The sequence below is a fragment of the Nilaparvata lugens genome, chromosome 10 (genome assembly GCF_014356525.2).
Source record: "Nilaparvata lugens isolate BPH chromosome 10, ASM1435652v1, whole genome shotgun sequence".
Classification (NCBI taxonomy): domain Eukaryota; kingdom Metazoa; phylum Arthropoda; class Insecta; order Hemiptera; family Delphacidae; genus Nilaparvata; species Nilaparvata lugens.
Window position 1 is genome coordinate 35,666,799 of NC_052513.1, and position 20,900 is coordinate 35,687,698.

At 38.4% G+C, this 20,900-nt stretch overlaps 2 protein-coding genes across 3 annotated transcripts; both read right to left on the reverse strand.

The window, feature by feature from the left end:
* Window positions 1-1,099: 1,099 nt before the first annotated feature.
* Window positions 1,100-3,609, reverse strand: LOC111064418 (NADH dehydrogenase [ubiquinone] 1 alpha subcomplex subunit 6). Its single transcript, XM_022352144.2, has 3 exons — window positions 3,322-3,609; window positions 2,183-2,298; window positions 1,100-1,344 (listed from the first exon to the last, which is right to left on the reverse strand). Exons 1-3 carry the CDS (start codon window positions 3,446-3,448, stop codon window positions 1,216-1,218), a joined length of 372 nt encoding a protein of 123 aa, XP_022207836.2. The 5' UTR covers window positions 3,449-3,609; the 3' UTR covers window positions 1,100-1,215.
* A 1,941-nt stretch (window positions 3,610-5,550) lies between these two features.
* LOC111064417 lies at window positions 5,551-19,523 on the reverse strand. 2 transcript variants are annotated; one of them, XM_022352143.2, is made up of 7 exons: window positions 19,357-19,523; window positions 17,927-18,222; window positions 16,610-16,877; window positions 15,179-15,396; window positions 13,792-14,055; window positions 12,819-12,983; window positions 5,551-5,860 (listed from the first exon to the last, which is right to left on the reverse strand). In XM_022352143.2, exons 1-7 carry the CDS (start codon window positions 19,427-19,429, stop codon window positions 5,576-5,578), a joined length of 1,569 nt encoding a protein of 522 aa, XP_022207835.2. In that variant the 5' UTR covers window positions 19,430-19,523; the 3' UTR covers window positions 5,551-5,575. The 2 variants fall into 2 exon arrangements, with proteins under 2 accessions (XP_022207835.2, XP_039292655.1); XM_039436721.1 differs by having other exon boundaries at window positions 19,352-19,478.
* Window positions 19,524-20,900: the final 1,377 nt, after the last annotated feature.

Here is a 20,900-nt window from a genome sequence, read left to right on the forward strand (position 1 = left end):
AGGTCATGAGGTGTTTTGAGTCATTCCACATTCGCACATTGCATCCCCACTATAACCCCATCTCACAAGCTTGATATCTTTGGAACTCATCTAATTACGATGAATGAATGCTTGATATTGTCAATTCCACAAGAATGTACACTTTAAATAACTGGACTATCGTTTACTCTAAACGATACTCTGTAACCAACACATCTTTGGCAGAACAGTTTCAACGCGTTAATGTAATTCATATACTGTAGTTATTTTGAATTGAGATGCATAGTAAAATTGACAATACTAGTAGTTCTGTGAACAGTAGACCTCGCGCAGTTATAAATTACAGCCTCCTCTCAAACTGTCCATAGGAGTGAATCCTGCCTGTATGTCATGTCGGCGAGATATTGGTGTGTAAACGGCTAATGGCTGTTGAGGTTGATGTATCAAAAATGCTAGCATCAGAAGCTAATCTCCTTCAAGACATACTGGTAACTTGTCAGTCCGAGTTCAAATCAGAAGAAAGGTCGAGAGAAAAATAATACTATTCAGTTATTAATTGCATGCGTTACTGCATGCAATTAATAGTCCACACGGCAGATTATTTTTTACCAAGTTACATTGAGGTATTAATTGCATGCAATTAATAATCCACTCGACAGCTGATTTACGGTGAATAATTAAATAGTTTGATTTTTACGGTAATATTGCCATCGAAGGAGACTCCTTTTCCTTTTTTATCATCCTTAAAATGCAAAATTTCAAAAAAAAAACTTGTAACATGTCGACGCAAAATTCAAAAAGGAACATACCTGTCAAATTTCATGAAAATCTATTGCCGCGTTTCGCCGGTAATGCGGAACATATATATAAACATACAAACATAAAGATAAATGCAAAACCGTCGACTTGACTTGAATCTAAGACCTCACTTCATCAATCTATTTTACTTTTTGGTATTTCATTTTCATCTTTGTAATTCACTTCTAAAGTATACGTCAATAAAGCTAATAACTTTAACTAATATTTATGGAAAGTGAATGCCAATATTTATCTGTTTATAACAGTCTTTCGGAGATGTTTGTGAAAAGTGAGAATTACTCACAATAAAGACTACTACTGATAAACTTTGAAATGACCAATTTTATTATAGCATCAATTAATAACTCTATTTACAAAATATCAAACCACGTCTGACTGATCTAGTTCTATGAGCAGAAACAAGAGATAATTGCAAATTCAAACTCTTCCTTCCATGAATTTCGACAGGAAATCTTTGGGTTTTGGTTCGTAGGACTCCTTGAAGAAGTTCATGACGTGGCAGCTTTGAGACCATTTGTTGGCACAGGATTTCAACTCCATCTGGCCCTGTAAACATAAATATATTCAATTACGCTTCTGAATTTGTGAAGCATTGAGTATCTAATTATACAGTATTGAATAAACTACTATAGCTGGTTCATGCACGTTCCAATTCTATGTAGAAATATTTATTTCAAACTGTGTACATTGGTTGAATGGGAAAAATTGATTTTACTTCTATTACTGTATAAGGAATGCTGACATTCTGGAATGAGTCTCACTGCTGTTAATGACAGTTTCACTACAGTTGAATTAATATTTCACTCTACTTCAAAACTAATTGTATATTCATAAAAATATATTTTTCAAATAACACAATTGTTAATTGAAGTGATTTATTTGAGTAAAAAATACTTTTTGTATGATGTCTTATGTATGATCACAATTAGTAGACCAAAACTTTGGGAAGCGATTGGCTTTGTGGCAGATAAACTATTTGGGGTTTGTCGCAGATAAACTATTGTTATGTTAAGGGCCATGTGCCTGCTACTCCCGTTGTAAGTGTGATTTGAAAAGCACAAGAGCAGAATCCTCTAAATTTCATTAATGAGTTTTTAAATCGCTTCCTGGTGGGAGTGGTTAGGAATCCACCTTAAGGTCACTCATCTCCCATCATCATCCGTCTCATAAGCTACGCACAAGCCTGGAGCTCATGAGTGAGCATTACCCTCAGCAAAAAAACCAATCAGAGATTTGATTCCTTATTAGGCCAGTGTTAAATAGTTGATTACCAAAAAGAAAAATCAAACATCTGTAATCAACAAATATATGAGTATACATATAAATGTGTAATGGGACCTACGGGTGCAAAATATGTAAATAAGTTTGATATTTCATTACTAACCTTGATAACCAGCATATCGATAACTCTGATATCAGTCAGGTTGCGATGTTTTTCGAATTCTTCACGCAATTTGGCTCGGCATTGTGCAACAGATTTTGGAATGGTGTTGTCCCGAACTGAAATAAAGAGAGAATAATTGAATAATACTTTCACATTCCAAGACAAGATAAATTATTGAAGTCTTACAGTAGGCTATTATCATTTCTGCTAAAGATATAAGAGATTAAGTTATTATAAAATAACTTGTTAATAATAATAATAATAATAATGAGTTTCTGTTCATGGCGTGGTCATAAGTATGGCCACAAGTGAACAAGTCAAGAACATAAAAAACTGTCATAAGACAGGTCAAGAACAAAAATACACATCAAACACAAAAAGCAGCAAGCAGAAGAGGCAGCAAAACTAATGCAAGAAGTATCTACTTACAGTCTGAGGATCTGAGTCTGATATTATAAGATGGTACTTAAATTCAAAGTCATAAATATCTTTTAATTCCAAGTCTATAGATTTTATTCTTTCTTTATACCCTCTTTTTTCTTTAAATCACTCTCTTTTCTGCCTTTTGTTCTATGAACATGTTTAGAAAATATTATCTTACTTTTATTTTTATCAGTACACCCCACCTTAACGTCAGTGATTTGTTTTACCAAGCAGACGGATTGCATCAAACCCTTTTAGCCTAAATTAGGTAGCCATGGTTGCGTTGCAGATCAATTCTAAATATTAGGGGTTTGAAGTTTTATTTTGATGTAAAATGTATCAATAGATGACGTAAATTTATTTTTATACAGAGGAACAATCAACACTAAAACGTGAATATTATACATGAACACAAACAGTAAAATGAACATTATGATTACGACCATTTTAATGAGTGTGTTTTACAGACTTTACAAAATTGTTTAGACAGCTTATAAATTAATTCTTGAACCTTGATTAAGGAAAGTAGTTGCATTTCTTCAGGTTAAACATTTTTGTTAGTGAGAGACAAACATGGTTAAGTTATTGAGATGTGTCATCAATAAATTAGCCTTCTTCTTCTACATTCATTGTTTCAAATCTACGAAAAAGTAATAATTGCGTTAAAAATAAAACCTAAACAGTGATCAAGAGTACTAAGTGAAGATACTACTTACCAATGTAGGGAATTTGACGGTACCAAGCTTTATACAGATTCAGTGCTCTTTTTCTTGCCTCTTCTTTATCCAACGATAAAAGAGGTTTGACTTGTCGTACTACAGGCCTAGCTACATTAGCTGACATTTTTGACAAATAATTTTATAGAATTTTCAAATTTTGATTAAATTTACTGTACTGTCCTTCTCTGTTCACTCTCCACTGTTTAGCAGAAAGGTTAGGTCGATTGATTCAGTAAGCCCAGCTGATTGTCTTATCATTTGGCAAGGTTAAGCTTCCCAATATTTACATAGAAAAAATATCAATTCAGGTTATTTTAATTTATTTGAATAATTTAATTAATCTATTTTTGATTTCAATAATTAATTTATCCAATGATTAATGAAATGAAAACAAGTCATGAACCGGGAATTCAAAAGCCGCCAAATTTAAATTAGCGTAGGCCTACGGTACCAGAGCCGCTCCTTTGTTATTGGGTTTTATTATTTTAAAATCTCAATTTATTTGTATTTTTTATTTACAAATATATGTCAATTTTTATCCCACTTCACGAATAATTTTAAATTCTCAGCTCCAATTAGTTTTTTTTTGGAACGGTACGGTATGGTTTTTCATTTCTAAAACTAGATATGGTACTTCATACTTCTCTCCTTAATCATAACTAGATATCTGGATTGAATGTGTCAGAAAATGGAACTGACTTGGTCCTTTTCATAGGGTTGACATATAAACTATGTGAATAATATACCCTAAATACAATAATATATTAAAAATATAATATAACTTAGGCTGTCGGAAATCAGGAAATTAATGTCAATATATTTTCAACTTAATGATATCAATAATCTATTAGCTGGGATTATTGGGGAGCTTTCTAATATAATACATTCTATTCAGAAAAGTTTACAAAACTTTTGATGATGAAAGAGGTCTTCCTATACCGTATCGGGACTGTCAAAATGAAAAAAGGCTAGGAGTTTATTTCAAACTCCTTATTCCTAAATTTATTATTTCTTCAATAAAAGACTTACAGCATATTTTACAACATTCAAATGTTCATTGTATTACATGTATGATATACTGTGTTGAATAAATTGATAACTTATCTTAACATAAATACCAGGTACCATACTCGTGTTTATACTTGATGTATAATGGTAATGTCAGTAACTACATCACCAATCCCATTTTTAATATGTAATCTATTAATTATAATTATCATATCTTTCTCTTCAAAATAAATAGGCTAGTACTCATGGTTATTTAATTATAAATTGCAATTTCTGTGGATGTACAATGTCAATTAACAGCAGGTACATTTTGAGAGAACCATCAGGTTTAATGTTATGTTACACCATAGCTTCAATATAAGCCAGTTTCATCAATGTGACCCATCCACAATTCAAGCTATCATCAGGTTTCAGTTAGCCTACAATAATGTGAACCAAACTATCTTTCAAGAAGGAAAAAAAATTAGGTCAATTATCCATTAAAACGTAGAGATTATCACCATAGAGAAACAATAGCGTAAGTAGATATTCCATGGTACGCAACTTTTACTGTTATCTCAACCGATTATTGTCAATTTTTACTGTTTTGACCGGGTAAAAAAGTAAATTCGTATGGCCTTTGTTGGTGGGGAGTCCCTTGCGGGAAAGAGTGTATGAACGGCACAATATGAGAGACTACCAGCGTCATAAAGCTTCACAGGAAAGAACTACGTGGACTACCAGCTTGAGATAACAGTAAATATTGCGACATAAACGCCCTATACCATGGGATATCTACTTATGCTATTGTTTCTCTATGTTATCACTCTGTGGTCAGATTCATTTCAAACTTTCAGTATTGGTTGAGTGAGAAACGGTGATGTTATTAACAAGGCATGCTGGTCATACAGTGAAACTATACAGTTTGAAGCGTCTCTTACTCTAGTGAACTATGATAAGCAATAACTTCTTCCTAGATTTCATAAAAAAATATTACCTATAAATAAAAATAGAAATCCAAGTACCCTTTTAAAAATTGTATACTCACAACATGTTTCGGCTATATATGATGCCATTATCAAGTGTAAAAAAGGGTACTTATTTATTTATATTCAAGAGTAGCCCCAACGAAAAAATACAAAAATAATACCGTATACGATATTTCACAATTATGTAGGAAATAGAAGGAACCAACAAACCACAAAAGATAGCCGTAAACTATTTAAAAAAACATCCAAATTATCATAAACAACATTTTATTGTATCACAAAAAGTTATTAGTATCGACAATAGGCTTTACTCGTTTGTACTCCTTATCATCAAGCATAGTCCATTTGTAGCCCAGTTTATGGGACACCTCTTTCTCGGTCAGCTCGTAGGATCGCGAAGTCTTCCTCAGCCAATAGTAGAATTCGTCCGACCATTCGGGATTTTTGGGCCAATCAGCGCGCAGGATCACTGCGTTACGACGCACATAGAAATTGCGCAAATTTTTACTGAATTCAGCTAGGAGTAGGATGGTGGCTGTGGAGATACGTTCGCGAATGGCCTGATGAAAAATCATATTATTGTGAATATATCATGTTTCCACACAGAAAACACTGTCATGTAGAAGAAACATTATAAGAAATTTTTGAAATCAATTATTGTATGTAATTCTATCTATTTAATAGGCCATCTATCTATCTATCTAATTCTAATTAGATAGAAATATGTAATTATAATATATGATACTGGCAGCGCCTATAAACAATTGCTGTCAGTTTAATTCTAAGATAAAATATTGTAATTTTTTGTTTGTATAAGAAAAAGGAGAATAAATTTCATTTTCATTTTCATTTTCAATTATCTAATATTTTTTCAATTAATGTAGTAGTTTTAGTTTTTTGGAAAATAAACATTTATTTATTCATATGTGGTGTAAAATGTGAATCGATATGTTAATTAATAATTAGTGATGACAGATGATAGAACAACCTATATTTTCGTAATCATCGTTTATTGTAGACTCTGGACAATCTTTTACTTATTATTGTCAATATTATTATCACGTACACCCTGAGTAGCTTCAGAGGTGGGTGATTGATACCCAGGTGTTGCTCCTGGATGACTTCGCTCAGTCGTAATGTGGGCGGGGAAAGGAGGCAAGTCGAAGTTCCTCTTCCTTCTTCTTTGTGCCTCAGCTGGCGTGAACAGCACCTCCTGGTGCTTCTGACGGCGTGAAGGTCGCTCTCTCTCTGATGACACCACTTTGATGTAATTTTGTATCGGCCTTACGGCCTCGGTTCCGCTCCAGTAGAGTAGGAAAAGGAAGGACAGAAAGGATAGGGACGGCAGACAACGGTCCGCTGTGCCCTGGGGAGAAGGAAGAATAGGGACGGCAGACAATGGTCCGCTGTGCCCTGGGGAGAAGGAAGAATAGGGACGGCAGACAACGGTCCGCTGTGCCCTGGGGAGAAGGAAGAATAGGGACGGCAGACAACGGTCCGCTGTGCCCGGGGAGAAGAAGAATAGGGACGGCAGACAACGGTCTGCTGTGCCCTGAGGGGATGGAAAGAATAGGGACGGCAGACAACGGTCCGCTGTGCCCTGGGGAGAAGGAAGAATAGGGACGGCAGACAACGGTCCGCTGTGCCCCGGGAGAAGGAAGAATAGGACGGCAGACAACGGTCCGCTGTGCCCTGAGGGGATGGAAAGAATAGGGACGGCAGACAACGGTCCGCTGTGCCCGGGGAGAAGAAGAATAGGGACGGCAGGCAACGGTCCGCTGTGCCCTGGGGAAATGGGAGGACAGGGACGGCAGACAACGGTCCGCTGTGCCCTGGGGAAATGGGAGGACAGGGACGGCAGACAACGGTCCGCTGTGCCCTAGGTAGATGGGAGGACAGGGACGGCAGACAACGGTCCGCTGTGCCCTAGGGAGATGGGAGGACAGGGACGGCAGACAACGGTCCGCTGTGCCCTGGGGGAATGGTAGGTCAGGACGGCAGACAACGGTCCGCTGTGCCTGGGGAAATGGGAGGACAGGGACGGCAGACAACGGTCCGCTGTGCCCTAGGGTGATGGGAGGTCAGGGACGGCAGACAACGGTCCGCTGTGCCCTGGGGAAATGGGAGGACAGGGACGGCAGACAACGGTCCGCTGTGCCCTAGGGTGATGGGAGGTCAGGGACGGCAGACAACGGTCTGCTGTGCCCTGGGGAAATGGGAGGACAGGGACGGCAGACAACGGTCCGCTGTGCCCTAGGGAGATGGGAGGACAGGACGGCAGACAACAGTCCGCTGTGCCCTAGGTATATGGGAGGACAGGGACGGCAGACAACGGTCCACTGTGCCCTAGGTAGATGGGAGGACAGGACGGCAGACAACGGTCCGCTGTGCCCTAGGGAGATGGAAGGTTAGGGACGTACGGCAGCCAACGGGCCGCTGTACCAGGGCAGGAGGTCGGGGACGTACGGCAGCCAACGGGCCGCTGTACCAGGAGCAGGAAGGTTGTGAGCGGAATGCTGTGGTCTGGGGCTCGTCCGGCCTTTAAATACTCCCCCAAAGTGGAGGGGATGGAGTTGAGCCGCCGCCAGAGGCGGTGGAAATCGTCTTGATGCGCGGAAGATGGTGCACCATCGGTACCTCCCTTATCTCCGCGGTCGGCTAGCATTGCTGATAGCCGAGCGTCTTTCAATAATATTATTTATTATTTTCTCGTCACAATTTTACTTTGTGACACCCCACTCCTACTTGGGGGGGGGGGTGTTCGGAGCCCTCTATGGCACCACCTTAAAAGGCGTGAGCCATCTAGGCATCACCTAAAGAGGTGTACACCTCTCAGTCATCACCTTCAGAGGTGTATGACACTCACTATGAGCTTCATCTATACCTGGTCCACAGGTACATATTTACATCGTCCATTCGATAATCGGACTTTTATGCATGGCTTGCCGGCCCGTTTGCGCTTGCCTGATGTTGTGTTGCGGTGGCACAGCACTGGATCCATATTTCGAGAGGGGCCTGGTCTGGGTTCCTGGGACGGTGGGACTACTTCATTGGTAGTTGAAGACTGCGTTTGCTCTTCCACATCCATTTCAGTTGAAGACTGCGTTTGCTCTTCCACATCCATTTCAGTTGAGGAGGGTATTGACTCCTCCACATCCATGACAGTAGGGGGTGGTATTGACTCTTCCACATCCCTCTCGGATTCACCACTTGTGTTGGTGGCTGGGGCATGAATCGTGGCCTGGCGTTCAGAGTCAGTCATCTCATTCCTGTGATCCATCACTATGTTGCCCCAGGATGCTTGCCTTGGAACATATGACAACTCTGCTTTGCTATCAATCAAGGCATTGGGTTCGACTCTGTTCAAACCATCCTGCTTGAACGTCCTTCTGTCGCGATCCTTGTTGTCCTGAGATTCGGATTGTACAGCTGATATTGTTGGGACTTTTGTTGTCCTACTCCCCAATAAGGGTGATCGCAACATAATTGGCTGTCTTGAAGGATTCAATTGGGGAGGATCCCACTCCACCTCTCTTGTGAATGTGTGAATATTCACTCTGTTTTTACGCATAAATTCCATGCCTAATAGCAGATCTTGTTCAAGTCCTTCCATTATAGATGCCACTAGTGGAACTGTGATTTGTCCTATAGTTACATTAGTTGTCAGCTTCCCATTCAATGGGGTAGATCGTCCATCAGCTAATATTGCGTGGTGATGAGTTGGTACCTTCCTTATCATCCCTATTTTTTGGAGAACTTCATAAACCTCATTACTCATATAATTAGCTTCAGCGCCACTATCTAGCAATGCCCGACACTTTTTACCACCGATTGTCACAGTAATGAATAGTCTGTTGTCACTTGATGACTCTTCAATCACAGGAATCCTGTGTGCCGTTCGCATCACTGCTGTCTTGTTCGGAGTTTTATTCTCCTTCTGCACATCACAGACACATTTCAGTGCTCTCTTTCCGCTCCTTTTACATGGTGGGATATCGGGACAGTGTGATCTCCAGTGCCCCGGTCTCTTGTATTGCCCACACATGGGTTCAGACTCACTAAGAGATGGTCTGTTACTAGTAGGGGTTATAACTGTCTCAACCTTGAGCCTTGTAATCTTTTTCGTGTCCTCAATCATGTGAACTCTCGAATTCTGTCTATTCTGTTTCTCCTCTGCTTTTATTTGTTCATACTCCCTCGCGAATTTTTCCAATTCGTTGATACTATGAACATCTGATTGCCGAATATACAATTTGTACTGTGGGAGGAGATTCTTATACACTCTCTGTAATTTATTCTCATCTGTAAAACCTCCTCGACGCCTCATGAGTGTCAGTACATCTTCGAGAAATTCGTCAAACGATTCACCTTCCCTTTGCTTCCTTGCCTGAATTAGATTCTCGAGGTCCTCCTCATAGGTAAGTGGGTAGTAGCGTGATCTGAAATCTGTCACAAAATTGTCCCATGATTTCCACTGGTCACGACGATTACGCATCCATAAGGTAGCTTTACCAACTAGTAATTCAGGTAGCGCGACTAGTAGTTGGTTGCCAGTGAGCCCATAGGCTTGTTGTAGCTCGTCTAGCCTTTCTAAGAAGCTGGGAGCATCTGATTGGCCATCGAATGACAGTCTCCAGCTTCTTACTTTGTCACATACCGCCCCTGGGTCCATGAGGGGGTTTGTGTGAATGTTGGTTCCAACTTCAGCATGAGTACCTGTTGCTGAGTGTCCGGATTCCTCACTGCTTCTGCTCACTATTCCAGGTCTTGGGCTGGGAAAACGTACAGCCATCTTCTTATGTTGTTCTACTAACAACTTTCTCAACTCAGCAAGTGTTCCAGATGACACTATGCCCCAATCTTGTAGAAGATTAAATGCCTCATCCTTTTTCAATCTATAGATCCAGGAAACTCTGGGGTCGGCTATCACCTCAGGATTTACGTCGTCAACCGACTGATCCTCTGTCAGCTCCTGGTGTTGAGCATCTGAATCAGACTCTCCCTGTTCACTCATGATTCTCACTTCGTTGCCTCGTGCCCCACGTTGGGCGCCAATCTATCACGTACACCCTGAGTAGCTTCAGAGGTGGGTGATTGATACCCAGGTGTTGCTCCTGGATGACTTCGCTCAGTCGTAATGTGGGCGGGGAAAGGAGGCAAGTCGAAGTTCCTCTTCCTTCTTCTTTGTGCCTCAGCTGGCGTGAACAGCACCTCCTGGTGCTTCTGACGGCGTGAAGGTCGCTCTCTTCTCTGATGACACCACTTTGATGTAATTTTGTATCGGCCTTACGGCCTCGGTTCCGCTCCAGTAGAGTAGGAAAAGGAAGGACAGAAAGGATAGGGACGGCAGACAACGGTCCGCTGTGCCCTGGGGAGAAGGAAGAATAGGGACGGCAGACAATGGTCCGCTGTGCCCTGGGGAGAAGGAAGAATAGGGACGGCAGACAACGGTCCGCTGTGCCCTGGGGAGAAGGAAGAATAGGGACGGCAGACAACGGTCCGCTGTGCCCGGGGAGAAGGAAGAATAGGGACGGCAGACAACGGTCTGCTGTGCCCTGAGGGGATGGAAAGAATAGGGACGGCAGACAACGGTCCGCTGTGCCCTGGGGAGAAGGAAGAATAGGGACGGCAGACAACGGTCCGCTGTGCCTGGGGAAATGGGAGGACAGGACGGCAGACAACGGTCCGCTGTGCCTGGGGAAATGGGAGGATAGGGACGGCAGACAACGGTCCGCTGTGCCCTAGGTAGATGGGAGGACAGGGACGGCAGACAACGGTCCGCTGTGCCCTAGGAGATGGGAGGACAGGGACGGCAGACAACGGTCCGCTGTGCCCTGGGGAATGGTAGGTCAGGGACGGCAGACAACGGTCGCTGTGCCCTGGGGAAATGGGAGGACAGGGACGGCAGACAACGGTCCGCTGTGCCCTAGGGTGATGGGAGGTCAGGGACGGCAGACAACGGTCCGCTGTGCCCTGGGGAAATGGGAGGACAGGGACGGCAGACAACGGTCCGCTGTGCCCTAGGTGATGGGAGGTCAGGGACGGCAGACAACGGTCCGCTGTGCCCTGGGGAAATGGGAGGACAGGGACGGCAGACAACGGTCCGCTGTGCCCTAGGGAGATGGGAGGACAGGGACGGCAGACAACGGTCCGCTGTGCCCTAGGTATATGGGAGGACAGGGACGGCAGACAACGGTCCGCTGTGCCCTAGGTAGATGGGAGGACAGGGACGGCAGACAACGGTCCGCTGTGCCCTAGGGAGATGGAAGGTTAGGGACGTACGGCAGCCAACGGGCCGCTGTACCAGGGCAGGAGGTCAGGGACGTACGGCAGCCAACGGGCCGCTGTACCAGGAGCAGGAAGGTTGTGAGCGGAATGCTGTGGTCTGGGGCTCGTCCGGCCTTTAAATACTCCCCCAAAGTGGAGGGGATGGAGTTGAGCCGCCGCCAGAGGCGGTGGAAATCGTCTTGATGCGCGGAAGATGGTGCGCCATCGGTACCTCCCTTATCTCCGCGGTCGGCTAGCATTGCTGATAGCCGAGCGTCTTTCAATAATATTATTTATTATTTTCTCGTCACAATTTTACTTTGTGACATTATGAATAACAGAGTAATCTATTTTCTATGATCTGTTTTAAAGCAGCTCAATACATACGTTCTTTGTTGTATGGTTAAATCTGCAAAGTTTGACAAAGTTGAAAATGAATCCCATGCTATTCAAAAGCATGATGTCGTTGGTGAGTAAATATTTCATATCACAATTATTACATACTAGAAATTATAGACCATTATAAATCAGAAATAAGTTTTTAGTTCAGTTACCTATTTGTGATTATTAAATGATTATTGAGAATGTTAATATGGATGTGTGGGGCTACAAGAAGAAATAATAAAATAAGAAATGAATTGATTAGAGGCACTGTAAAAGTTGGACCACTGGGAAAGAAAATGTAGGAGGCAAGGATGACGTGGTTTGGGCATGTACAGCGACGGGAGGAGGATTATGTTGGACGAAGAGTGCAGGATTTAGTTTTGGATGGTGTGAGAGGACGAGGTAGACCTAGGAAGAGGTGGGGAGATAGAAAGCGGCTGACTTGCAGGAGAGTGGTTGGAGGAGAGAGGAAGCATTGGATAGGACTTTGTGGAGAGGCAGACTAAGAGGAAGGAATGCCGACCCTATTTAAATGGGAAAAGGCACAGCCAAAGAAGAAGAAGAAGAAGAAATGAATGATCAAAAAATACGGTGAGTGCATTGATGCTATAAGAAGTCATTCAACTATCCAACTTGAGTTATTTCTTTAATGTTTATACTCATTCAATAAACAGTACTGTTGCTATTCAAACTAATTATTTTTCTATTTATGATTGAAAATAAATATAATATTATTGAATCTCCAAGATACTTAACAAATGAATTCTAATGGATAGATTGTTTTGAAAACGTGGCAACACATCAAGACGTTTTAGTAAATTAGTTTCATTGTTCAGATGTGTGATGAAAATTATTTCAAATGCTTACCAAAGTTTGAAGATTAGGACACATTTTGCAGAGTAGCAGCAGAAACGGATCGTTTCGCTCGTTGAAGGACTCAGGTTGGTGAAATCTCGGTATGCCCAGGTGGCCAAAAACTTCTAGTTTTGCTCCGTAGAGGTCCACACATTTCAATATTAATTCTGTTGTCAACTGGAAAATTGCAATGGATTTGTAACTCATCATTCAGAATACTATAAAAATTTTAAATGAGAAAATTGTTCCAATTGATCAATTGAAAAATTCATCTCTCTACTCTGATATTTATAAAGTTAAAATGTATTCTAAATTCATTGATTTCAATAACAGAATCAGAACAAAATAAACTTATTTCAAGAAACTTTTCACTTTACAGGTTGTCAAATTGTAATTAATTGAATTACAATTTAAAGTATTTGACACATCATCATATATCCGAGGATAAAATTAAAATTCTGAGTGCAAATTCAGAACTGAACATTACAAACTAGGAATATCAGAGCACTCATAAAGAGTTGAGCTCGTTCACCCCAAAAGCTAGAGCTTTAGAACTTTCCTCTATGCTATAGGGTGTTGCATCTATTAATTAATTTCTTATTAGAATGTATGAATTCAGGGCTAATTATTTTTATTTATAAAATGAATATAACTTTATAATATAATTTTATATAATAGTTATAATTTGTATTTCCAATATATTATTTTAACAATTTAAAAAATGGTACTATAATTATATTTTATAATCGATTTATATTTTATTATCTTACCATTGCCATTGTGGCAAGCTACAACACTGACCATTCTACAATCTATGCTCAACATGCTAAAATTGTTTTATTTTATTATTTTCATTTTGCAAGTTTTGTTCTGTAATTTCCAATAAAGAGTTATTATTATTCATCTATAAAATAATATTCATCTGTACATGGGAAATAGATGAAAAAATACAAAGGTAATCCAAAAAGTAAGCGGTTCTGCTGACCTTGCACTGCGGCGAGCTGAAGAGCACCGTTCGCACGGGAGCCGCCTCCTGCCATAACAGCTGTCTCTCTCGCTTTGACTCGACGCGCAGGTGCACCGATAGATGCGCAGAACGCTTTGCGCACTCCCGCCAGCATTTGGCGCCAACGGCGGGAACTTCAAGTGGTGTGTACCGGTTTTGAATTATGTGCAGGTCTTGAAGGCCGGTCTCGCTTAGCAGGTAGACTATGTCGTCGCTCAGATTTTGCGGGCTGATTATTAGTGTCTGAAAGAATACACTTGAATCAATTTGAACACAGAAATACACATTTGAGATTATTATTATTGTTGTTTAGCATATGGCTTAGACCTATTAGTATAGCTACCTTTTTGCAAGATAGATAGTCTATGGCCATTTTACCCCAAGAAATATTTGAGATTAAATATTAAAAAACTAACAGTACAAAATATTATTAAACCAATAGTAAAATAAAGCAAACAACATCAAACCAATCAGCTACATGTTGTGGTGTACTGGAGATAGAAGATGTAAAAAATACCTGGTGAATTTCATGGGTTTTCATGTAATATAGGCACAAACAAATGGAAGGTGAAGAGTGTAGAAAAAGAAGTGTTGTAGAATAGGTACAGATGAGCCCTGCTGTCGTTGCATGCACAAATTCAAGCTGATAAATTACTTTTAGTAATTTCCTTGGCTGATATAAATAATTATGTGCAGTGTACACACACAATATAAACACTACCGTATTTCATTGAATAAATGTCAACTATTCTATACTTGTATGGTGTTATAGCAACTCTCACTAACAGCTACACCCATTTTACAAAAGATACTATGAAGTGGTGAAGAGACACGTTTTCTAACATTGATTCTATAATTATGTTCTGATGACATGCACCAAAGTATTTTTCTATTCTATCAAATTGATAATCAGCAGAAATCTTCAACATTTTGAATGTGTGGAAGGTGGTGTGCTAGGTATGAAAAGACTTTAATTTGTCTCAGCCACTTATTCATAACTCTACCTTTATTGTATTATCATTCATCCCATCATCATCACCTAGGCTTTAAATACTTCTAGAAAGTCGCCTTTGTAAAATAATAAATAATTCATAACAAAATTGAGAAATTATTCTCGGTTCTAACACAATTTTCAGAAACTAATTAAAATAGGGAAAAATATAAACCTCAACTGGTCCATTGTAGAAAAAGCACTATTTTTTCAAAAATCTGTTTTATATGAAGCCCCTAATCAGCTTCCTCTATCTTATTTCATATAAAGCTATTTTGTTTTTCACCAACCTTCAAATTGAAGAAACATTTTCATATGAACCTCCTAGTGAGCTTTCCCTATCCTATTTCGTATGGACTATTTTTTTTCACTGACCTTCAAATTGAGGAAACATCCCACATGTAGCAGAGGACACACATATTTGGTGGCATTGATTAGGATGAGGGTGCGCAGAGAGGTTGCGCAGTCGCAACAGAACTGGTCCAACAGGTGGAGAGCTTCACTGTTGTCCAGCATCAGGTCGACCAGTTTCAGGTGACGCAGCGAGGGACTCAGGTTGCTCATCAGGCGTTTAAGGGCTGCTAGAAGTTTACCTGAGAAAAATGTAAAATACAGTACATTATGTCAGAGAAAACTTCTATAAGCTGTATTCTGTGATTATATTAAGAGTACTCTAATAGCTTTAGTACTCATAAATTGTATATTTTTAGTACTATATTAATAGCTTTTATGTCACCCCTACACATAGACGTAGGCTATAGTCTTGTGTCTTGCAAAAGAAATTGCCATAAGCTGTTTCGCAAGAAGAAATTGTATTGCACACGACCTTTCTTAAACACAGAGTTGTTTCTAGGTCAGGAGAATTATTCTACAATATTTTTTTATACTTCTCCATTGTTTCTAGATAGTATAGTTGATGAGAATATGTTATTAATTTCATAAATAACTTGCTTTCATGATTTTTTTATAAAATGATCCTGAATCAGGATTTCTGAATAAGGATTCAGGACCTACTTGAATATTGAATAATTCATAGAGTAAGTTAATGTATCTTTTCTGTTCAGAAATTTGTTATACTACTTGTAGTATAAATAAAAATCTCAGTACCCTTTTTTGAAACATTTTATCACAACATGTTCCAACATTCATGCAATATTCAAGTAATCACTTGAAAATTGTCACTCGAGAGATGATCACTTGAAAATGGCATCAATGTTGAAACATTTTGTGATAAAATATTTCAAAAAAGGGTACTGAGATTTTTATTTCTATTTATAGTAAGTTAATCATTAGATTGGCATGAATTTTTATAACTATGTTTTTAAAAATGATAGATATGTTATAAGTATGCCATAACCTTGTTTTTTCAAACAATGGTGAAATATATGCAAATTTATAATAATTATACTCCTCATGACCTCACCTAGAAACGAGTCTGTATGTAAGGAAAGCTATGTTTATGTACAATACAGCAATTTCTTCTTGAGAAACAATGTGTGGTGCAAACCAAAGTTTATATCATCCTGATTCAACTTTTGATCAAATGATCTACAACTTCCTTGATCATCACCCGATGAATAGACCGACTCATATATATTACTCTTATTTACAGCTTCTGTGCACCGTTCATCACCTCCAGTCCCATACGACCTCTCCCTATCCTACCCATCCTAGTCCATCTTGCAACATTATTTGCAACTTTCCTCACCTCTAGTCCCATACAACCACATTCCCTCTCCGACTCATTCCTAACCTTATATATAAAGTGCAGCTCATGTGTTGCAACTTTCGTGCAACTTTCCTCACCTCCAGTGCCATACAACCTCTCCCGCTCCGACTCGTCCCTAGCCTGCATACTGCAGGGGAACGTGTAGTGCAGCGTGTGGATGTTGGCCGCTATGCCGCACGACTGAGTCCAGCTGTCATCCTCCGCCTGCCGCTCCACGTAGAACGAGATCATGTTCATGAATTCGTACAGGTTGTAGAAGTTGGTCATCGGCCGGAAGATCAGCACCCTGATGGCACTGCCAATAGTCGACAGGCACTGCTGTGTGCGAAGGTGGTCCAGAATGTACTACAATACACAAAAATAATAAATTTATTTTCAACAATAGTCAATAACGAAAACAACAAGCATATTATATTGTAGCTGTTATAGTGAGATTTATTTCAAACTGTCAGCATTTATTTAAGTGTAAGAGAGGACCGGCTGCACCCTTCTAGGTTTCAAATAAAGGCAGCAAATCAATCAATCATCTATTTTTGCTATGAATTATGTTTTGTTTTAGTTTTAATTATTGTTTCTGACAATTCCTATGTTCTGATAAGAGTCTTTAGGAAGCTATTGAAAACAAACAAACTAACTAACATAGAATTGTATTGGCGGAGGATTTAGTGTAAGAGAGAGGGCCGGCTGCCCCTTAACTCTCCTAGATTTTAAATAAATGCAGCATATCAATCAATCATTCCTTATATAAATAACATCTATTGTTGATTTTCAGTTTCTCTATAATGCGTGTCACCTTGTCTAGAATGTACGGTACTGAAAAATCCAAAGAACATGAATATAAGCCTAAATTGTATTAGCTTATTTATTGAATGACGCGAACAATTACAATATTCATAGAAAAGAAAAATCTGGTTATTGCCCAAAACTTTTTCTTACTCTTAATTTTGTCTCAAATTGAAAAGAGATACTTTATAAAATGTGTAATGTTACAGTTGAATATATTTGATAAGTAAGACATTATTTAGTTTATATTGTTATTATTTGCTGTAAATTATTTTATTAAATAATAAAATGAAATATCAAATGATAGAAAAACTTCTTTCCTATCCAACCAATGTTAACAGTTGGAAGTGAACCTCATAGCGTTGCCTATGGTGGAAAGAAATTATTGTTGCTTGCGGAGGTGGTCTAGAATGTATTTAATGACTTTGAACTGCGTTTGAACTGATCTACTCTTATACTTTGAAGTTTACTGAATTCAATCTGAAATTGTATTTTCTTGGTATCGTACCGTGCCATCCTGAATAATAATCAACCTCGGTATATGGTCATCCAGTGTTTACTTGAATTTATTATTTAATTATTTTAATCAATTTTCATAAATTGGTACCCACCTGCCACCCAGAATAATAGTTGAACCTGCGTCTTGTCAGTGTGTACTCGTCGAAAACAAAGGTGGACCATGAGAAGGGCATATAGAACCCTCGATTCCAACTTTTGCAAACCTGCGACGTATAAAAGCGCTCCTTAATAGTGAGGTGATCGTAAATTCTCTCCAAAAGTAGATCGGGCAGATCCACCCATGGACTCTGTCTGCCGTCATCTTCTTCCTCTTCCTGGTCTCTTCTCTCTTTCCTTACTTTTTGTTTCGGTTCCCGTTTCTCTTTTGATGTCGATTGTAGTTTGGTTTCTGGAAAATTGACGTTAAAATTTCAATCGCAACTGATAATTGACAAATTCTATTCTGAGATTTACTTTACATTAGCTGACAATAACTTCTGTAGTAAAATAGGTACTCTCCAAACTGTCAGTATTGTTTTAAAGGTGAAACATTGATGTTATCTATCAGGAGTGCTGACAGTTTAAATAAAATCAATCAAGATATAATCAAATCATTTTTTAGTGTTGGAATATGTTTCTTTTAATAAAATGTGTTTAGGAATAAAATAGACTTTGGTTAGAGATAATCAGAAACTTTGTAAGTAAGGCTAGGCACACACCAGTTAGTCAAGAAAAGACAAGACACGTTTAGTCACAATATTTCACATAGTTATTGCTTATGAAGACATGTCCAATTGCAATGACTAATCGGTGTGTGTTGCTTCATAAGCAACAACTATGTGAAGTATTGTGACTAATCGTGACTAGTCTTGTCTTGAACAACTGGTGTGTGCCCACCATAATAGTTGATGCAAAAACTGATTTTTACAATAGGTGTCTTATGATCTTTATGATTGGATGTTTAGTTTAAAAATTCTTACTAGATTTTTTTGTGCTAATATTACACCGTAGGCTACACTACACAGTATTTCTAAGCTAATATTGAAATATTTTATTATTAAAATTACCAATCAGTATCGATGAGTGTATAATGATATTAGAATAATTATTATTATGATTCAATTCGAACAAAGTTCATTAAAAAAACACTCCTATTCCCAACATGTGGATGCGAATAAATTATGAAGTAGGTAGATATTCACTTTGGATTATCGATCAGCATAGATTAAATGGGAAGCATTGATGTCGTTATATTATTATAAAAAATATTAACAGTTTGAAGTTAATCACTTTTAAATGATAATAAATAACACATATTCCATTCAGTTATGTAATACAATATTTATTTCATTCATCTCATTGTAGAGAAAATTTTCAACTTTTCATATATTCTATGAAAATATTCTCGTTTAATGATAGAGACGATACAGGTTCCAATAACAAAAGTTAACAAATAATAAGACAGAATGAATTTTAATAATGTGTACTCGTTTCTTCTTGATGGATATTATACAAAATGAATTCAACATTTAGCACACCTTACTTGATTTTGCGGACTTCTGTCTCGCCTTAGAAGTCTTCGCTTCTTCCATGACAGTTGTCGACTCATTGACCATTGCGATCGGAAATTGAACAATAAAAACAATATAATTACGGTATTTTCTGCCCACAGAAACTGTTCTAAAGCATGTCGGCGCTATATTAGCCCAGATGGCTGGAGCGATGCCAAGTCCAGCTTAAATTTAACTCTGCACTACCATGCCTTATCCGCAATGGCTGCCAAATCCTGAAATCCACAGTTGCATTATTGTTTCCTCCTCAAAAAGATTTGTTTTTTGTTTTCAATTTTATTGCTGCTGGGATTCCTACAGATAATAATTATAGGAAGAAGATTAATATAGTATAGGATCATTTAGCATTTCCGGTTATAGAGAAAGTAGATCTTCTATCAAGCAAGAATCGTAAAAAATGTTTTTAAAAAAAAGATGAGAAGCACTTTCTTACATAGTGATTGGTCTCAAAAAAATTGTGAACAGTACATGTATAAATATTAATAATAGACCGTGGTAATTTACAAAAATGAGGAAGATCAGATAACTTATCTGTATATTCTTCTTATAAAATTGAATGACATTTTGGTACATTATTGAGTTTATCGGTTAGATTGAATGATAATGTTTTTCATTGAGTTGTGTTGTGAAAAATTATAGTGTGTATGGTACCTTAGCCCGCATGTTGTGTTGAAAAGAATTTAGCAGTTTTGTACGGTACTTAGTTTCTGATGTTCACGTTTTGTAGGACCTTTGCGTGCTGTCATAATCCTTATCTTTTATATAGTATTTTACTTATCAAACAGAAATGATAAAGACCAGTTTTTCTTTAATTTTTGTGTCAAATGATGGGTATATTTGGCGATATGGGTATGATGGAGATATTTTGAACGACTCATTCAACTTTCAGAAACTGCAAAATGATAAATATTCTTGAAATAAGATATTGATAAAATACAGATTATGCTAAACCCTGGCAGTTTCAGTTTCTACTTTTTGTTGGTATGTGAATATCTATGATAAACTATTACATATTTGACACCTTTTTTCATGATTAAAATCTCAAAATCCTAGTTGGACTGATGAGTCATTAGTCATGATATCAAAGTAAGTATGAAATCAGAATAATTCATTGAATAAGTTGAACAAAATTTTTCTTGCTCCTTCTAGGCTATTAATACTTGATTTGCAATACCTAGGTACTCATAATCCAGTCATTTAATAAATTTATTAGAAACCACGCTCAACATTAGAAATAAGGAAAATATATAGTTCAAACTATTGAAAATAAATTTTTTCCATTTTCTTGAATTGGGAATTTAAAATCACTGTTTTTAGATAGGGTATAGAATTCTTTGGAAACAGAATATTGGCTCACGCGTAACTACAAGTTGCATTTGAATTTTTGCCGCTTTATGCCACATTGATCGCGCTTGCCTGCACTAGTAGAACTTTTTAGGAAATTCTCTGGAAACGTTATTATCAATGAGAAAATGAAATAAAAATATTAAAACAATACTATTGAATCTCTAAAACC

Bases quoted from the DNA above. Each gene is read 5' to 3' on its own strand.
- LOC111064417 (XM_022352143.2), bottom strand. From the start codon at position 19,429: ATGGTCAATGAGTCGACAACTGTCATGGAAGAAGCGAAGACTTCTAAG. The intron at 18,223-19,356 runs GTAAGGTGTGCT...TCAATTTTCCAG, and splicing joins ACAGAAGTCCGCAAAATCAA to AAACCAAACTACAATCGACA. The intron at 5,861-12,818 runs GTAAGCATTTGA...ATTTTTCATCAG, and splicing joins GTCCTAATCTTCAAACTTTG to GCCATTCGCGAACGTATCTC.
- LOC111064418 (XM_022352144.2), bottom strand. From the start codon at position 3,448: ATGTCAGCTAATGTAGCTAGGCCTGTAGTACGACAAGTCAAACCTCTT. The intron at 2,299-3,321 runs GTAAGTAGTATC...TCTTTATTTCAG, and splicing joins CCGTCAAATTCCCTACATTG to TTCGGGACAACACCATTCCA. The intron at 1,345-2,182 runs GTTAGTAATGAA...TTATGTTTACAG, and splicing joins TCGATATGCTGGTTATCAAG to GGCCAGATGGAGTTGAAATC.